The following is a 21,072-nucleotide window of genomic DNA, read 5'->3' as shown; positions in this document are numbered from 1 at the left end:
TGGGTTGAACTTATGTGCTCCCAGAAACAGCAATAAGTTTGTCCCACCGGCTGCCAGCATGCACTTCCCTAGGTCAGGACATAATGGCCGCTGTCCTGGCTGGACAGTAATTTAGACAGTAATTTACATGGCCCCTACCCCGCCCACAGCCCATCCCTTTTTAAAGGCCCGGCACTTCTGCGCGTACCAGGAGATACACGCGTGGCCGGGCCATTTCTAAAATGCGTTCGGTGTGCGCACGGCCCGGCCACGCGCTTATCTCTCGATATTTGCACGCGCTGGCTTTAAAAATTTGCCCGAAAGCCGTTAAGACTGCTTGCATTTAGTGAGCTGACAAGGAGGATTCTCTATTCTTCTGAATAGTTTTATATTGCATCGGTTACTCTCTCTTTAGAGACCCTTTTTTAAGTATTTGAGAAACTTGACCAGTTGAAATTAGAAATGTAAAGTATTTCTCACTGAAAAAGCAAATGTCGCTTACCTGAAAACAGGTGTTCTCACAGGACAGCAGGATAGAGCCCAATCACGAACACTTTTGTCAACGTTTCCAGAACTTTGACTGGCCCCTACTGGGCATGCCCAGCATGGCACTAACCCTGCAGCCAGCAGGGGTCCCCCTTCAGTCTTGTTAAAAAGCTACAGGTAGTGCCGAAAATAAAAGAAGAAAACATTATGAACCCAACACCGCGGGGTGGCGAGCGGGTTTCATGAGGACTAACATCCTGCTGTCCTGTGAGAACACCTGTTACAGGTAAGCAACATTTGCTTTCTCACAGGACAAGCAGGATGGTAGTCCTCACATATGGGTGAGTACCGAGCTGAGGATGTCCGAGCATGCACCAAATGTACGCAGGCATGCAAGGCATTAGGCCTGGGATGAAATTTGGCTGAGGGCATCCTAAATCCCACTGGGCAGGTGGAAGGGTGTTGGTACATCACATTGTAAATAGGTTGCGCAAGACAGACTGGCCGAAGATGGAATCTTGTCTTCCGGCTTTGTCTAAGCAATAATGGGCTGTAAATGTATGGGGAGAACTCCAGGTAGCAGCCCTGCAAATGTCAGGAAGCAGCACAGATCATAGGTGTGCTACTGAAGTCGCCATGGCCCTCAGAGTGTACTTTAACACGGTCTTGAAGTGGAATGCCCGCTTGCTGATAGCAAAAGGATATGCAGTCCGCCAACCAGGAGGAGAGAGTCTGCTTACCCACAGGCTGCCCCAATTTGATGGAATGGAAAGAGACAAACAATTGAGTGCTTTTCCTGTGGGCAGCTGTATGGTCTAGGTAGAACGCTAGAGCCTGTTTACAGTCAAGGGTATGCAGAGTCTGCTCTCTCCTGGATTGGAATGGGGCCTGGGAAAAAAGGTAGATAGTATAATGGATTGATTGAGACGAAACTCCGAAACTGCCTTAGGCAAGAATTTAGGGTGAGTGCATAGTACTGCCCGGTCCTGCAGAAGTTTAGTGTAAGGCGGATAGGTAACTAGAGCCTGTAATTCACTAACTCTGCGAGCAGAAGTGATTGCCAAAAGGAAAATCACTTTCCATGTGAGCTATCGAAGGTCACAGGATTGAAGAGGCTCGAATGGTGGTTTCATGAGCCGACCCAAAACTAGGTTAAGGTCCCAAGAAGGGGCCGGAGAACGCAAAGGAGGCTTGAGGTGAAGCAAGCCCTTCAAGAAGCGTGTTACAAGGGGTTGTACTGATATGGGAACATCCCAGATACCTTTATGGAAGGCAGCTACCGCACCTACATGCATCCTGATGGAGGAAGTTTTTAGACCCAACTCTGACAAGTGCCAGAGATAGTCCAGAAACTTCGTGATTGGACAGGTAAAGGGGTCAGGGACTGAGAAGAGCACCATGACATAAACTTGGTCCATTTGTAAGAATAAGATTTTCTTGTGGAAAGCTTCCGTGAAGCAATCAGGACACGGGAAACTGGTTCAGAAAGGTTAAGTGGTTGAAGGATTAACCTTTCAACACCCATGCCATCAGGGACAAGGCTTGAAGGTTGTGGTGGCGTAGGCACACGTCATTTTGAGTGTTTAGAAGCAGGTCCTTTCCCAAGGGAATGTACCTGCGAATGGAGAGATCCTGAAGTATTGGAAACCACACTTGGCGCGGCCAGTGAGGTGCTATCAGGATCATGGTTCCCTTGTCCCGACGTAACTTCACGAGAGTCTTCGAGAGAAGTGAAAGTGGAGGGAATGTATATAGGAGACCGGTTGCTCATGATAGGGAGAATGTGTCTCTTGGCTGATGGTGCTGGCTGCGAGTGAGAGAGCAGAAGTTGTTTACTTTGCGATTTTGAGGTGACGCAAAGAGATCTATTTGAGGATAACCCCATTGTTGGAAGATAGAGTTTGCTACTGAGGGGTTGATAGACCACTCGTGCGGTTGAAAGGTGCGACTCAGCTTGTCTGCCAGCACATTGTCCACTCTTCATATTTATAATTTGTGGTTTTTCTGTACTTGGTGAAGGTCAGTTCTGGGTGTGTGATCGAGGTGAGGTATTTTACTAGCATGTAGGCATTTCTATCAATCTTATTTGTTGTGTCTTCTCAATAGGATATGCATTAGAGGTAAATTATTGTCTTTTCATAAGGAAGGATATTATGCCTGGTAGTAAAGAGAGTTTGTTTTAGGGGATTAGAAAGTACCGGGAATAAAACCCTAGGCCGTGCTGAGAGGAGGGCACTGGTTCTATTGCCTTGGACTGGAGGAGGAGGGAGACGACCTGTTCCAGAAGGATGGTGTGATTGGATGTTCTCCATGTTGGTAGAGGTGGGGAGTCCGGTGGAATGGAGAGAAAGTTCAGATGATAACCCTGAGCAATTATCACCAGGACCCACTGGTCTGAGGTGATAGAGTGCCACCTGTTGCTGAATTGGCACAATCAACCTCCCACTGGTATGTGGGGCAATGGAAGCTGGCTGCTGCTCTCTATGCAGGAATCAAAAACCGGAAGCAGGGCCTGGCTGAGGAGCTGCTTGCGGTTTTTGTGTCTGACGAGACTGGGCTTTTTGAAACGGTCTCACAAAATGGGTACTAGTTGGTGGTGACTTCTTAGAGTCCTTCCGGAAGGGCTGTTTTGAAGAGTACTCAGAAGGCATCAGAGAGAGCTGTCTTAGGGTCTCATGATGGTCCTTGAGTTCTGCCACTGTTCGTTGAATCTGCTTGCCAAACAGATTATCTCCTACACAAGGTAGGTCAGATAATCTGTCTTGTAATTCAGGGTGAAGGTCGGAAGACTTGAGCCAGGCCCATCGTCTTGCCGAGATAGCAGCTGCAGATACCCTAGTAGCAGTGTCAAAGATATCATAAGATGATCTGATCTCATGCTTGCCTGCCTCAAAACCCTTGTTTACTAGGGTTTGGAGTTTATCTTGAAATTGCTGAGGCAGGGAGTCTGTCAAGTCTTGTATTTGCTTAAATAAGACCCTATTATATTAGAGCTGATAAGCAACAATTCTGGAGATGAGCACTGATCCCTGGAAGACACAGCGACCAATGGCATCTAGAAATTTCTGTTCCTTGCCTGGAGGAAAGGAAGTGTGAGGTTTTGTTCTCCTTGCTCTTTTCTGGGCAGATTCTACAACCACAAATTGGTGATCCAATTAGGTTTGTGAAATCCTGGAGCTGACTGAACAAGATAGGTGGTGTCAGCTTTCCTGTGGACTGGAGCCACAGAGCCAGGATGTTCCCAGTTCTTTTTGAGGAGATCCAGAAGAGCCTGGTGGATAGGGATGGAGGTTATTTCCTTGGGAGCAACCAGGAATTGTAGCAACTCCATCATTCGATGCCTATCGTCCTGTTCCATCTGTAATTGGAAGGGAACCAATTCAGACATCTCCTTCACAAAATTTATAAAGGAAAGGTCCTCTGGAGAATGCTTTCTACTTTCAGTAGGTGAAGGTGTCGAAGGCAAGTCATCCGTTTTTGGTGAAGAATCATCAGTCCAGGTATCGTAGGGATCAGCACCTGCTCCTCTAGGGGCTAGAGGAGGACGGGGTGGTGGGATCCTTGAAGGTCCTGGTCTAGGCTCTGAAGTACTCGAAGGAATAACTGGAGACACCGATGAAGTCATTGAAGGCACCGGCGGAGGCATCGAGGGCATCGATGGATGGCTAGGTGGGGCCAGACGTATCGGCATCGATGGCTGAGGCATCGGCAGAACTCCCGATGGAGGGATGCAGAACGGTGTTTCTCCTCCCAATGTCAAAGCAAGCGGGGAGGGCACTGGAGCCATTGGTGACCCAGGGTCCATTGGTGGAAAAGTGGTTATGAGCGCTTCCATCCTCGATAGCAGTGGTGCCAACGCATTGGAATCAGGTTGGTGGTCGGTTCCGCAATCTGTACCGGTGTCGGAGGAACCTGAAGTCGATGCATCGCCTTGTCGATGGCCTCCTTAACCATCCGGTCTAGTTCTTCTCGGAGACCTGGAGCAAGCAGCCCTGGCTCCGGAACAGAAGGAGGCAGAGTCATAGCCGGAGGGACCACCGTTAAAGGCAGAGTCATGGCTCCCGATACCCTGTCAGGAGAGGGTTGCCTCGGTGACCCGGTCGCCGAAATGTTCGGTGCCTTTTCTGGATAGGGTTTCTTCGATGGCGGCTTGGACGATGGTGAAGTCTATTTCGCTCCCTTGATGGTCCGAGACTTTCGATGCCGGTGGCGATGTTTATCTCTACAATCCCCACGATCCTGAGGGGGAGTAGAGGGTGTTAAAGGCCGAGAAGACATCGATGCTGAACGGTCACCGGCTGGAGGTCGATGCTGGCACAAAGATGATGGTGCCGGTTCTGACGATGTCGATGCAATATATGGCATCGGGGTTTGAGCACAGAAGAGGAGTTCCATCTTCTCCATTCTAGCCTTGCGACCTTTTGATGTCATTAGGGCACATTTGGTGCAGGTTAGGACAATGTGCTCACATCCGAGACACATTACACAGACTTTGTTAGGGTCTGTGATGGACATGGTGCGAGTACAGTCCAGTCCGGGCACCAGCGGAACCCAGACTCCATGGCCATGAAAAAAAAAAAATTGAGCCACGGTACAGTCAATAGCCAGTAGGCTACGAGGGCCAAACTCGACAGTAAACGATGGAAAACGGGTAAAAACTTACCGGAGTACCGCGGCTTGAAAAAGTTAAAGAAGGCATCCCTGTGGGGTAAATTAAATTTTAGTAATTCCATGAGGAAAATTCCTGTCACGAATCTCTACAGAGCTCCTTAACCACGTGGCTACTGCTGCATGGAAAAAAGACGACTGAAGGGGGACCCCTGCTGGCTGCAGGGTTAGTGCCATGCTGGGAATGCCCAGTAGGGGCCAATCAAAGTTCTGGAAACTTGTTCCATGATTGGGCTCCATCCTGTGATGTCACCCATATGTGAGGACGTATTTGGGACTATTTGGGAAGTTTCATAGCATACCTTCTGTACCATCACATGTTATATAAAAACAGGATCTGCTGTTGAGTATTGTTTTTGTATCTTTTGGCAAGAGAAGCATTATTTTCCCTCTACTGTCTTGGCATTTTTTTTCTTTATGTTTATTAGATACTAACAAATACAAAGAATGAACCTTTGCACAGAAACAATGAGATTACAATATAATACATCTTAAAATTACCACAATGAAAAACTATTATTCAAGACCATCTCAAATTTCAATATGTAGACCACAAAATAAAGGGGGGAAGCAGAATTTTGGAATTGTGTATCAATATACAAACTCATACTTTATGTAAAAGCAGATTTGATTTGTACGCAACATGTTAAATAAGCTTAAAAAAATATTTCTATTAGTGCTAAAACTGCCTATTTTAAATGCCCTGGATATCCTTCGCTATAACATTGCATCTATGAGATATGATAGAATGCAAATGTGGAATGAACCAAATCCTGAATATCTAATGTTTTTCTTTATTCAGATTAGACATAACATATGTCATTACAGCAGTTAGTCAAGAAAAATACATTTAAAAATATTCAGCAGATAATGTTCCTTGTAACAAAATCTTCCAAAACCATTTTAATTTACAGTTTACATTATTAATGTAAAAAGAAATACTTAAACTTAGAATTGTTTCCTGGAAATATCAACCAGTTCATACAAGGTTTATCCATCACCCATACTGTAATTGTTAGAATTTGTAATGCAGCTTTTCGACGTGTATTTTACCTAACATTCTGTACATATTAAATAAGTTGAAAGGCTCCTCATATCGTACATAGAACATTTAACACAAGCCTGTTCAGTTTTTTCTAGTACCATTTGCATTACAAAAAACTCCTCTGCATTAATTCTAAAAGTGCACACAGTTAGTTCTCAAATAAAAACCTGCTTATCTGAGGAAACCCACTACCAAAAGAAGGGTTGCCTGAAGCTAGTCTACCCATGTTAGGAATATGTGAATATAAGGTACTATTGAGATTATACAACTTAACTGTATATTAGACTATATTTACATAAGTAATGGATTTACTGTCATAGGATCTTACAAAGAATGTGTACAGAGAAAGTCGGCACTGAATTCAGATTATTGGCTGTATTTTGGTATAGCACAACTGGTAGTTTAAGAAATACCCTGCATAACTGAGTTGTATTGTTTGATAAACACTCTAGTATATCAGATCAAAAACCATATAGATACTCCTGCCCGTTCGCTGTTAGAAATAATACTTACGTGCCGTTCTGGTAAAGCAGCAGAATCACATACTATAAGTTTTGTTAAAATCGGAAGGCAACATCTTCTGCCCCTCCGGTTAAAAGATCTAGGAAATTATTTTGTTCCCATGTTTCTCAGAATCAGCAGAAAAATACTAGAATAATTTTTTTGAAGGTTCAGTTTAAATATGGTTGCCAGTGCACTTTTCCCAGTTTTTCCAGTTTGCAGCCATACCTCTCCTTTTGCTTTATGGAATGTTACTTCCTATTATCTAAACATCAAGAATGAGGTGAAGCATCTATGGCCATTGCAAAGGTACTGAAAAGAAACGGAAAAGACAGGGTGGCAGTCTCAGACCTTAGCAGGACTGATCAAATAAAGAGAAACACTCAAATTAAAAATGCAATTAAATAAAGAAAAGAAAATGTAGAAAGATTCTTCAGGGGTATTGAACAGCTTAAGTCTAAGATGCATCTCTGGGAGGTACTTCAGCTTTAAGCAATGAAAAAAAGATCCATAACACAATGTTGATCAATAAAGGTAAAACATCAAAGCTCAACTGAGGAACTAGTTTTGATTACTGTAAACCAAACTGACCATTATCGGCACTAGTTTTAAACTGCCATTGCTTGCAGATACCCTGCAAAACTTACACAAGATTATACCTGTGTCAAGAAAAATAGTACAAGAGATAAAATCTTCAATTTCACAAAAAAATGCCCCAAAACTACCACCATCTAATATTCTTTTCTACAAAGTAAACTTCAAAAGATAAAAGCTATTATTCACAGCATGAGATTAATAGTTAGCTTTAATTTTTTTTCACCAAGAAATCCAGTGTTTATACTAGACTTGCAGTACTCTTGCATAAAGGTAGTCCAAACTGTACTTTGAAATAATCAAGAAATGCATAAAACAAAAGTGTGAAGAAACCATATTAAGAATTGCAACCAAAACAAAAGTCCAACAATTCTTTCCAAAACAAAAAAAAAAGTGCAAAATTATGCCGATGCTTGGTCCACAAATGTCAGTTGCAAAATTCCAGTCATTACAGAAATATTTGCCTCCAAGGAATAAGATGACCACACCATTGATGAAGGTTTTTTCTTTCAGGAAACTCAGCATCCAAAAATGGCATAAAATTCCTGTAGAATTAATTCCACAATCTGATTCTGGTACACAGTGTGAACTATGTTGTTACTAGTCTCTTTCTCTGGCCTCAGCAGAGTGGGACCAAAAACTATTGCTAAACTTTGAAAGTTCATTCGGTTCTTTTCTCCAGTTTCATAAACCCTGAGGAAGAAACAGAAAGGAATATTTAATTATAAATCAAGTTAAATTCAGCTATTTGGTCAAGTTTTCTTTAACTGCAATGAGCTTAACAGTCAGACTGCTGCCCACACTGAAATTTAGAAATCCTTAGCTGAAGACAATAGCATCTAAACACATCTATTCAAATGGAATAAGAAAAAAAAAAAACAACCCCCAAACAGTTGTGTGCAAAAGTTTACATACCCCTAGTTAAAATGTATGTTTCAATAAATGTAAGTGAACAGAAGCTGACAACTTTTATATGGTACAAAGTTAAACACAATAAGAAGAGAGGCCTACACCACAAATATCAAGGGAACCCAGAAGCAAGACGTATAAAATTAGAATACAGAACAATGCACCTATGGCAGCGAAAAGTCTATATACATATAAGAATAATTATTTAATGCAAAAAAATTATAATAAGTAAAAATAGCAAAAATAAATTTAACAAATTTTATTACAAAACCACAATATCTATTAGACAGCGGTAAAACAATTTAATAGACTTTACCTATCTATAAACATTAACCCGACATGGTCATGCTTCAGCTAATTGCCTGTTTCAGAGATAAACATTTCGCGGATTATAAATACAGATCCTCATAGAAAAAGGAGAGGAGCAGCATGTGTCATCAATTAATACTGTATTCAAAACAGGTTTGAAGGGGATCCTAGCCTGATGAGTTCATCAGTGGACATCCTTGATGTGAAGGTATCCCTTCATGTTTGAGTATCAAATACCCACAACAAAATCCCTTCCCTCTTTCCTGCAGTAGTAGAGGTTCAATCACTCTGGTCTTTAAGGAGGAGGAGATTTCTTACCTCAATAAATGGGAGTTTATTGGGAGGCAAAACTCACTCTTTTGGGCACTTTGGTGGCAAAGCCAATAGACAGGTGCTTTAGATAATAATGTAGAATTACTGACTGTAATTCTACAATAAGGCTCTGGTCAGTCTTGAACTGGTGGACTGCCATTGTGACACTTATTGCCCTTGAGTCACTGAGCATTCCTGTCAAACTGCAAGTGAGCAAGCCTGTGGAGCCCAATGGTAATTTGAAACTCAGACCTGCATGTCCACCCCTGAGGTGGACATGCAGATTTGTCCTCGGGGTTTTTAAAGGGATGCTGGGATGGCAGGAATGTGCTTTTGGCAACTAAAAGGTTGAGAGCAAGCCGAGTAGACCCAAATGAATTGTGAGTTTTTTTGAATCTGCGTAACTTATTTAAACCTGCAAGTGCGAGTCTTGACATACATTTGCAGTCTGCTAAAAAGTGTACTAAAAATAAAGCCCAGTTGCTGAATCCTGGACTGAATGGCTTGCTTGCAAGAGGCTGTAACCTGACACTATTGAAGATTATGATGGGCTAATGGGTTCACATACAGCCTCAGCCTCCCTCCCAAAGGGACTGACTCTGGAATAAAGCCTAGAGTACTGGCTGTATACACTCTGGATTCAGAAAAAACACTAATCCTAGATTTTGACTGGATACCAGTTTGGGGCTCAGGGCTTCTATCTTCATATTGATAAATTCTGAAGCCCTGATAATGGGAGTGAGTAAATTCCTGAAACCATTTTCTTTATTTACAGAAATGCTTCTTGGGTTCATGACTCTAGTACCTCCTAAAGGCCTGGAGGTTTATTTATTTGTCAATACTTATATTCTGCAGCTCGAAACAATATTCACTGCGGATCACAAAAAATATTCAGAGTCTTCAATAAAAACAAATACATGTTCACAGCTAAAAAATTAAAAGCACATTTAAAAAGATAAGTCTTCAATCGTTTTCTCAAAAAAAACTTTACCTCTGACATACTACATACTTCCAAAGGCATAGCATTTCAGAATGTTGGGGCCAGCTGACAAAATGCTCTAGTATGTGTTCTTACCAATTTATAAGACTGTACAGGTAGTATACTCAACCAGAGAAACGACGGCAGAAGACCAAATGGCCCATCTAGTCTACCCAGCAAGCCACAAGCTTTATCCTTTTTTTTTTTTCCCTTCCTTTTTCTCTCTCCCACCTGCTACTCTTGGCTTCCAGCACCCTCCAGCCCTATCTCCCCTCCACCCAACCACCAATGCAGAGAGCATCGCCAGATCTGCATCCAAGTGAACATCCAGCTCAATTAGGGGCAGCAACCTTTGCAACAAGCAGGCCACACCCCTGCCCCTGTCCACCCAGACCGTACGATCCAGACTCCGTTGGTTGCCGTCCATACTCAGATCCTCCCTTACACACTCCCCCTGCCGTCGAAGCAGAGAGCCATGCGTTGAAAGAGAAGTATCAGACTCTCTCCCTCGCCGAAGCAGAGAGCTACACTGGTCATGCATTGAAAGTAAAGTATCGGCCCAGTTACACCTCGCTTCCCTGTGAATACAATTTTTTTTTTTTTTAATTTTTCTTCCACATTACCTCTTGCCATTGAAGCCCAGAGCTATGATGGAGTCTCATCAACCTTGTGTGTATGTACACTGAACCAGGGTATTATCTCCAGGTAGTAGCCTCATTTCCGCAAGAGCCGCATTAACTATCAACAAATATTGAACAAGCCTAATAATTGGCAATACCTATAGCCTATGACCTCACCATTAATTTTACATACTCTTACCCACCCCTGGTTTTTTTTTTTTTTGGAGATGGCAGCCCTCCATCCTTCCGCTCCGTGAAGGATGAACACCAACCACTGGCATCCCGCTCCGTGAATGCCTCTGTGGCTACTGCCGCTCTGTGCAGTGTTTTGCATCTTGAGAATGTAACAACTTTACTGGCATATATCTCAAAATAGTGTCAACCAGCAAACATGGACTTCTGTATGTAAAAGTTTAAAAATTAAAATTGCCAGTTTAAACTAGGATCTATACTTAATTGGTAACTAATGCAGCTCATTGGAATATATGATCCCTAGTTGACACTCTGTGGAGAAATTACTTACCTGATAATTTCGTTTTTCTTAGTGTAGACAGATGTACTCAGGACCAACAGTTATGTGCTCCCCTGCCAGCAGATGGAGACGGAGTCAGGTTTCAAAGCTGAAATCACCTTAGATATACTCCTGCAGTGACCTCAGCCATTCAGTATCTCTCAGTCTCCTAGCAGCACTGGTGTTTAGCGGGATTGCATTACCAGTTTGAAGAAGAAAATTTACCTTTAAATTGGAGAAAGATCGAGCCCCGCTCTCCTGCGGTGATACCTAAAGGTCCCTCCCCAGTTGAGAATTCCTGAGGTGATTTCCGAGATCCCTCAGAAGTGTGCCTTGGTCCAGTAACAGGCTCTCGGCATGCGCTTTGCTGCTGAAAGGCAGCGGGTGCAGGAAGCAGAGTGCGGTGCTGACAGCCTAAGCCCTCTCCCTGAGAGAGACACAGTGGACAAATGCTACCATTAAATCTTTCGAGGATCATCCAGCTACTTGAAGTGGGCAAAAAGATACTGTAGGATCTCCCTTGACCTGCAAACTCTATTGGAACGGCCTTAACCATTACAGTGATAATTCTTTAACATCACACAAATTAGCAGGCAAAAATGTACACAAGTTGTACCAATTTTTTAAGTGGATGCATGCGCATAAGTCCAATTTAAAAATTATTCCATCAAACTACTCACACACAAACGTGCTAAAACATATGCACAAATTTCTTAGGAAATTTTACACACACTTTTTAAAATCAAGATGTATGCACATAAATGAACAGCCCTTTCCAGTACCATCTCAGGAACACCTGCGCTCAGTCTAAGTAAACTTATGCATGAATCTGCACATTGGGTGGACAATTTTGTAAAAGGTCATTTCTGTGCACATAAAACTGCTTTTAAAAATTGCCCCCTCTACCTGCACAAAATTGGAAAAAGAGAGGTCAGGTCAGTAACTGTTTCTACACTGTGGAGGGGGAGGGGGGCAGTGGGAAGATCACCCACATCAAGAATTCCAAATCTGCTCCTTGGTACTCACCAGAACTAAAGGAAATGAAACAAACAGGTTGAAAACTGGGAGCAACAATGGCGGAAATCAAGATCCCAGACAGAAACACTGCAGGAGACACAAGGCAAATCACCACAAGGCAATCACAGAAGCTAAAATTATATACTTTTCCATGACAATAGCCAAAGTAAAACTCTCAGCAAGAAAACTTTTTACAGTTAACTTCTGGGACTCATCACTCTACTGTTCTCTCTTAAAACAGAGTCCTACTGAAATAAGCAAGCCAAATTCTTCACTGACAAAATTAGTCTCATAAGAAAGGAGCTAGCCAAGTTCACCATAGCATACCACCTTCTCCCATTCATGACAATTACAATCTACACCACCCCAATTCCCTCACAGACATCTGTTCTCTACTGAATGACAAAGTGTCAGCTTCAAGCTAACAACACACACAGACTATCCTGGTCTCTCCTGGCTCATCAAACAAGTTGAACTTGGACTACTAAACTATCTCTAGCTTATCATCAACACTTCACTGTCAAGAAGGCCACCTACTAAAATCCCTAAAAGCATTTTTGGTTAGACCCACCTTAAACAGAGGTTACATTCACATGACCTGAACAACTAACACCCAGTCTCTAACCTTCCTTTCCTTAATAAGATCATTGAAAAAGCAGCCCTACTACAACTAAACAAGTTTCTACATACCACAAACCAATTAGACCCATTCTAGAAACAGCTCTAATTAGTCTAACCAATGAACTCTGGCTTTGTTTAGACCACAAACAAATGCCCTCCTGATTCCCCTGTATCTCTCTCTGCATCAGCTGTCACCATAAACCATGAAATGCTCATCATCCGCCTGAAAAAATTCTCTTAAGTCCAGCCCTTGTATACATCAAATCTCCAAAACTATACAGAGACTGTGTCCCTTGGACAGGCATCTTATCATCCTCACTGCCTCCCATGTGGTGTGCCGCAAGGATCCATATTCTCCCTATCACTATTCAACATCCATATGGACCCACTTGCAAACCAATAAGAGACTCACAAAGTCTTTATTACACCTATGTAGATAATATTAGGCTTCTATCTCCTCTAGGCTCAGAACTTGATCAATCACTAACTTGAATAACTGCCTCTAAAAGATCTAACCAGGTCATTCATCAAAATGCATTATGGCGTTAATGCCATATCACGTGCGATAATAGAGCTAGCACACAGCGCGAATGCAAATTTTTGGAAGGGGTGGGATCAGGGAGGAGTTTGGGTGGGATTTAGTAAAATGAGGGGCAATATCGCTCCGTGCGATAGCATAATGCATGCTATTGCATGGTTTTAACGCTGGAAATGACTACACCTTTTTTCCAGGCATTAGGCTGTGCAATATGCCTGAAATGGCCTTAATGCAATTCGTAATAAATTTTTAGAATTGCATTTTGGCCATTTTTGTGCTTCGGAGAGGACGAAGGGGAGGAATGGAGTGGAGTATACAGAGGGTGAGAGAGAGCGCCTCTGGAGAGGCCCTTACAGTGAGCAACTATTTATCTCTCTATAGGAGGGCCATCTAATGGGTCGAGGTGAGGTGGTGGTGATGGTTTAGGGGCCAGTTTCTCATGTACAGCGAGTTGTACGAACAGCACAGTACACCTTGGTGAAGATTTGACATCATTTGGAGTGAGGGAAGTTTCACAAAGATGAAATTTTGTACTATGTTATCTCACCCTTGCTTGATGGTAATCTGTTATAGAGTCCATCAAGCTAGTGTGAGAGAACATAGTAGAAATGGCATCTTTGTGAGACTTTCCTCACTCCAAATGATGTCAAATCTTCACCAAGGTGTACTGTGCTGTTCGTACAACTCGCTGTACATGAGAAACTGGCCCCTAAACCACCAACACCTCACCCTATTAGATTGCCCTCCCATAGAGAGATAAATACTCGACTAATATGAGGGCCTTGTAGATAGGTGCTTTCTTTCTCACCACAAGATGCGAAAATAGGGTTGTGAAGCAGTATGTTATCGTGTGTTGCGGTAATTCTAAAATTTCCCTAAACACGCCCCTTTTTCTTATCGTGGGCGTAATCAATGCGTTACTAACACATTTTGATGAATCTAGGGATAAGATGGCTAGACTGCAAGAAACTAAATTTAAACCCTCAAAAAAAAATAAGGGTACATGGATTAGAAAGAAAAATGACTGTAGCAGATCCAGCTCCAGAGTTACCTTGGAAGGAACAACCCTCTCCTTCAGCCACCAAGTCCATAGTCTAGGTTTCATCTAGACTCCCAATTCTCCACCGAAATCCAAATACTAAAAGTAACAAAAAACTGACCTCCTTTCAATTATGTCAATTGCAGCACCTACAAGGCCGATGTAATAAGCCATGCTGAAATTTTAACTCTAGTTTTAGCATGGGTTTTTGGTGCTAATCTAACCCTGGTATGTAACAGGGGTTTTAGCACCAGAAAAACCCATACTAAAATATCCACAGAAGGATCAGCACATCTCATGCTAATTGCAGTGTAATAAGCCTTATTAGCTATATTAACCTGCAATGAAAGGAGGCATGTTAGTGAGGATACTGCCTAGTGCACCTCCTTTTATCACAGGAAATTTAACTTCTGGTTAGTGGCAAAAGTTAAACATCACAGTAAAAAGGTGGGCACCCAAAACCCACTTGGGGATGACAGGCTGGGTCGGCTGGGTGAGTCCTCCTTGCCCTCCCAAGTAGCTGAGCTATCAAAACCAAAAAAAAAAAAAAAAAGTTGGGCCAAGGTCAGGTGCAATCCAGTAAGTCCTCATTCCCTCCAGCCCCAGCCCCCTCCACTCTGGCAGGCCTGTTCCCCCGCTGGCAGCAGACTGGTCCCTCCACTGTCCATGTCAATGAAAGGACCCATCCCTTTTCAGCCTTCTGAAAGGGAACTGATCCTTTTATTAACAGCTGACAATGGAGGGACCAATCGGCAGACAGTAAAGGAGTAAATAAATTGATATTAAGTGCTCAATATCCTTTATCAACTCTTTGCCTCCCAGTGACCAATGTAGCCCTGTCATCCTTTTGTTTTAATGGCCCTGAAACCAGTTTTGGCGGAACTGGGCTTTTTTTCAGTGCAAGGGCCTGAATCCTCTGCTTGGAGGACTTGATGGGTCATGGCAACATCCTTGCACAGATGCTGCAGTGGGCTAACATCATGGGCCTCACTCAAATACTTGTAGCATGGCTTGTAGAGATCTGTAATGGATGTATTCTGACTACAATTTGGGCACTTCTTGAAGCTGCTAGTTTTTCTCTCTGACAAAACCAAATTGAGAAACTCTTTTGGATAGTAGAAGGACTAGGGGGCATTCCATGAAGTTAGCAAGTAACACATTTAAAACTAATCGGAGAAAGTTCTTTTTTACTCAACGCACAATTAAACTCTGGAATTTGTTGTCAGAGGATGTGGTTAGTGCAGTTAGTGTAGCTGGGTTCAAAAAAGGTTTGGATAAGTTCTTGGAGGAGAAGTCCATTAATGGCTATTAATCAAGTTGACTTAGAGAATAGTCACTGCTATTACTGGCATTAGTAGCATGGGATCTACTTAGTGTTTGGGTAATTGCCAGGTACTTGTAGCCTGGATTGGCCACTGTTGGAAACAGGATGCTGGGCTTGATGGACCCTTGGTCTGATCCAGTATGGCAATTTCTTATGTTCTTATGACTGCTTTGAAGAAAAATAGCTTAGAAGAGAGAAAATTAGGGGCTTCGATGGCAAGGCATGTGGAAAGCTGTGAAAAAATGGATTTGATGCAGGAATGCTGAAAATAAAAATACTTAAACACAGAACCTAGTTTGGAACTAGGAGGAAAAATGAAAAAAAATCAAAACAAAAACAAAACACTAAGCTGCACACAGAAACCAGGAGCAAATTTGTTTAATTCTGAATGGGCTGCTCTGAGGGGCAGAAAATATGTCTAAAGGAAACCATAGAAAAAAAAAAAAGAGACTGAGGCATGCTGTGGGTGCACAGCTGCTAGGAAATGCTGTGTATGCCTAGTGGAATTAAAGAATCTTCTGGAAAGCTCTGGAAAAGTCTGTCTGGTTCAACACCTTCTGGATGACATCACCCAGTTGTGTGATGGGTGAACTGTTTGTCTTTACAGAAAGCATAATATAGTAGTTCTCAACCATCAACTTGGGATCCCCTCTAATTAGTCTAGTTTTCAGGATATGTCTAATGAATATGCATGAGATATATTTATATAAACTGGATCTAAAATAAGTTGATGTATACAAATATAAATAGGAGCAGGCTAACGTACTAAGTGGTCTTACTCTGCCAACATAGTTTATGTTTCTACACCACCTCAATACTAAACCGACTGGTTGTGACAAATAATTTCTATATTTATAGAGTGCACTATATGTGATCCAGGGCTCAACTAATAGTTACCTTGTTAAATTTATTTTGCTAAACTTCTGTCATCTGCCCACTCAGTTACCCAAGTTTCTCAACCCCTGTTCATTGTAACGTATCTCCTTCTTAATGTTAATGTTATAATACCCCTGTTCCATGTAAACCGATATATGATATGATATGTGTTTCATGAATGTCGGTATAGAAAAGAATTAAATAAATAAAATAAACAAACTAGGCAGCCTGTCACTAGATTTGCAACTGCTGGCTGCCAGGGGGGCTTGAGAGTGTGTACTGGAGCTTTCAAGGGTTTTGTGTTAACAGGATGTGAGCTCTTCCCAAAGCAAGACTAACTTGTAAATGGAGTCTGTAAGGGCCTCAAGCTGACAGAAGTGAACTGGTAAGGCATTCTGGGATTGTACTTCTGAAGCGGTGAGAGTTTACCATCCAGGTGAAGATAACTGAGCAACTGAAATCTATTTGAGAAAACCTCAGGCTAAGCAAAAAGCCCAAACTGCCTATGCTCAGTCAGAAGTGGAAGAGACATGAATATAAAGGGTCTTCAGACAACGACAGTCCCTGCAGTGAGCTAAAGGCTCTGGGGCAATAACAGTTCTCTGTTCACTATCGGGCCAATACAGTAAAAGTCGCGGGAGAGCGGGCGAACACCCGCTCTCCCGGCGCAAGCACAGGCCACTGTCCTGGGCGTGCGATTCTGTATTCAAATGAGAGCCCGCGGCAGAAAGAGGCGCTAGGGACACTAGCGCGTCCCTAGTGCCTATATTTTGGACAGGAGCGGCGGCTGTCAGCGGATTTCACAGCCGACGTTCAATTTTGCCAGCGTCTGTTCTCAAACCCGCTGACAGCCACGGGTTCGGAAACCGGACGCCGGCAAAATTAAGAGTCCGGTTTTCAACCTGCCAGCCGCAGGCAGATTTCAAATTTTTTTTTTTTTTAAACTTTCGGGACTTCAGACTTAATATCGCCATATTAAGTCGGAGGGTGCACAGAAAAGCAGTTTTTACTGCTTTTCTGTGCATTTTCCTGGTGCCTGGAGAGATTAATGCCTACCTTTGGGTAGGCGCTAATTTCTGAAAGTAAAATGTGTGGCTTGGCTGCACATTTTGCTTTCTGAATCGCACGGGAATACCTAATAGGGCCATTAACATGCATTTGCATGTTGCGGGCGCTATTAGGTTCGGGGGGGTTGGATGTGCGTTTTCAGCGCGCTATTACCCCTTACTGAATAAGGGGTAAAGCTAGAGCGTCGAAAACACACGTCCAATCGCGGGTTAACAGTGCACTCCACTGGAGCGCACTGTTAACCCGCGATTGGCCTGTATATAATTGGGGAGCGGGGCGAATTAACGTATGTGGGCTGGAGTTTATACTATAGAAAGTCAGACAAGTCTAGAGCTGTAACTTTCCTGTCCATTTGAAATGCTCACCAGATTAAGTTATGAAGGGAGCATATATGCTGATCAGTAAAACTCCTGACTAGAAGCAAGCTGTGGAGCAGCAACTTGTAACTCTTTATTTAGAGTGTAAAATAGTACGAGTGTTGTGTCTTGTCTTTCTGAAGAAGAAAAGTTTCAAGCTTCTTCCCCAATGAGCTAACAGAAACCAGGCCATTACACTGGGGAATCCTGAGAAATGGATTTGAGAACCACAGATATAGCATTTGATCTACAGGTAGGAAGGAATGTGGGAGAAGATTATTATTATTATTTTTAATTTTTATATACCAGTGTTCCTGTATGACATACAAATCACATCGGTTTACATTTAAACTGAGAACAACAAGTTCGCCTGGAGGCGGTACATGGAACAAGGGATACAAACTGGGATGTGGGAAAACTATAATGTAGAAAATACAATTAACTACATGAGGAAATGTGCATAATAATATTGGGTAGTAAATGGGAAGTACATCTTGGGAGAGTAACAGTCAATGTGTTGCCGAGGAGAATACGGTAAGGGTCCAGCATGCCACCCAGAGGTCTTAATGGAAGATGTGGAAAATACCATGGATTCTGATTATTTCCTGGTAAGAGAGATAGGAAACGGTAAAAAGAGAAGTCTTGCCGAAGGGGGTGGGGGAATAAATCCTCTTAAAAAAAAGTACCACTCAGGTCTGTGCAAAGCAACATGACAAATAAAGTCACAGTTATGTTTATGTCCAGACATATATCTTTGTGTGCTGTACTAAATATGCCACTGCTCTACTCATCCATAATGTCCAAGATAATAAGCTATTGAAAGCAGCTGGCCTCGTGGCTGAGTTGGTAAGTGCTATATGCACTGGCATTGTAGAAGGCTCCCAGGCTTGATCCCCAAGTCAGGTCTTCTGCTCCCTGGCTGGGGAGGGGATGCTGCAGATGCATAGTCATTGCTTAAGGGTGACACCTGCTGGATTCAGGGTCCCAGAAGGAACAGTGGTGCATAGGCCCCTGCTCAAGATTGCCACTTCAAGGACTGGACTAAATTATAAATTGGCAGGGGAACTAAAACAGGGGAAAATATTCCCAATATTCCAGTCCTAATTCTGATTTGAGTTAGAAGTAAAAAGTGATGTGAGGAAACTACCAGGTAAAAAAAATATATATATATTTTTTTTAATGTTTCTAACCTCTTCTCATCTAGATATTTAATTTTAATAATTCGGTTTCAAAACCTTAACATGTCAGATTATTATATTTACTGCTCACTACAAAATATGCACTACTTACTTCCTGAGATGTCTGAAAAGCACCTGCATGGTTTCCTGGTTTGGCTTTGGCAACTGCTTAATTAAGTCTTTGACAGCCTGAACACGCTGCCTAGGATCTTGCTCTGAAAAAGAATCAGCATTTACCATGAAACCCTTTAGAATTTCAGAAAAAGGAGACACAGTTGTGTTGAATTCAATAGTATTCTATTTAGCAACAAACAGCGCCATCATGTGGCTAAACAATTAGCTGCAGAAAAATTATGGCTAGATTTCCCAAAATACAAAACTGATTCTTAGTTCTATTGTATCCTCTATTTTTTATTCCAATCCTCTTTTCATACCTTAGAATATTTTAAAGTATATATTTTTATACTTTATGAGAAACAATATAATCATTTTACTATGGCCATATCCTCTTTTTAAAGATTTCTTTGTGATTCCAGTTATTCATTCATGTTACATTCGTGCTTCATGCATACCACTGTGAAATTATTGCAGGGTTTGGGTAAAGTCCAGCATAAGGGTGCTCTGATGTACTCAAATTCAAAATAGTAAAGGTAGTGCAATACAGAAAGATTTCAAAAACTTAAAGATTCTATTATCTCCTAAGAATGAAATAAAAACTAAAAAAAAAGATTCAATTATTTTAACTGCCAGCTGAAGAATTACTTTTGTTAATTCTGGTATTTTAAACAATTTAAAATTGTTCTTATATATACAAATCACAATTAAGACATGTCTAACAGGTGGCCTTGTGTAAATCTGAAAGAATATAATTACAAAGATTTATACCCTGTTCAAAACGTGCACAAATGGGGAACACATTTATATATTACCTAGGAGTTACAGATTAATTAAGGAAAGAGGAAAGGTGCTTGAATAAGAGTATGCTCTACAACAATGTCTCCCAACCCTCCCTGGGGGCACACCTATGCAGTCAGGTTTTCAGGATTGCCGTAATGAATATGCAGGAGATACATTTGCATGTATTGGGTCTTCAATTTATGCAGATCTCTCTTGCAGATTCATTATAGATATCCTGACAGCCCAACTGGTTAGGTATGCCTCTAAGAGAGGGTTGGGGAGCACTGCTCTACAATCTACTATGATAAGATTACAGCCATTGCAATGGTTTACTCACTAATTGCATTGACAAAGTCGTTGAAGTGGTTATAAGTGAAGAGAGGTTCTGGAAGTTCTCGAAAGAACATCTTTAATGCTCCTGTAATGACATGTATATCTTCCCATTTACTATCATTCAAGTCTAGTTTCTCATCTGAAATGTAAAGCAAAGAACATAAAAATATAAGGAGCAAACTGTAAACAAAATACTTAATCATATTCCAATAAATGCTTTTTGTTTTCATCCGTTTTATTGTGGTATACAAACTAAAGTTCATGCAAAAGAACCACTGACAGGATGGAACAACTTAAAGCAGATTCTGTGCACACTTCTAACTGTAAGCTGCTGCACTGGAAAGAATATCAGTAAAATGATTATGCAATAAACGAGAGGTACTAAAAACTGCATTAGGAGCAAAACAGAATTTGTATTCTGCATATTCAATTTTTATGCTTAAATAGATTTTCCAGGAACTTTTCAGCGTTTATTTTCTGAACTGGGTGACATTTGGGTATAACCAAGTTGTTAAAATCGATGGCAAAACTACTACCATATAAGAGCACAGGTTCAGATCAATATATCATCAATACTTATACCATGAATAAAAAAACAAATTTGTAATGTGAACACAGCATATAAACACCGCACTCTAAAGCAGTGGTTCGCAACCTTTTTTTGGCTGGGACACACCTGACAGATGGTTCTCACATGTGTGACACACTGAACATGTGAGCATGTAAACATGCACTCTGCATCCACAGGAACCCCCTCGATCCCCAGCAATGAGTGCAGAACAGAACTAGGGCATTACCCTGTACAACTCACCATACAAAAAAAGATATTCTGGTTCTGATCACATCTCAGTAAAAGCAAAACAAACTCTTTACTACCAGGCACAATAGCCTTCCTTATGAAAAGACAGTAAT

The 21,072-nt window shown here is 41.8% G+C and overlaps 1 protein-coding gene across 8 annotated transcripts in view; it reads right to left on the bottom strand.

Annotated features, from left to right (window-relative positions):
• Window positions 1-5,907: 5,907 nt before the first annotated feature.
• Window positions 5,908-21,072, bottom strand: part of ARHGAP12 (Rho GTPase activating protein 12) — a 287,089-nt gene continuing 271,924 nt past the window's right edge. For all 8 annotated transcript variants that reach the window (XM_029588589.1, XM_029588588.1, XM_029588591.1 and 5 more), the window contains 3 exons: window positions 20,165-20,299; window positions 19,043-19,145; window positions 5,908-7,966 (listed from right to left, as the gene is read on the bottom strand). In XM_029588589.1, coding sequence (XP_029444449.1) covers window positions 7,792-7,966; window positions 19,043-19,145; window positions 20,165-20,299 — 413 coding nt within the window. In that variant the 3' untranslated portion in view covers window positions 5,908-7,791. The remainder of the gene's footprint in view (window positions 7,967-19,042; window positions 19,146-20,164; window positions 20,300-21,072) is intronic.

Source organism: Rhinatrema bivittatum, chromosome 2, assembly GCF_901001135.1.
Source record: "Rhinatrema bivittatum chromosome 2, aRhiBiv1.1, whole genome shotgun sequence".
Classification (NCBI taxonomy): domain Eukaryota; kingdom Metazoa; phylum Chordata; class Amphibia; order Gymnophiona; family Rhinatrematidae; genus Rhinatrema; species Rhinatrema bivittatum.
Note: the sequence above shows the minus strand (reverse complement) of the source record. Positions and strands in the feature narration are given on the sequence as shown.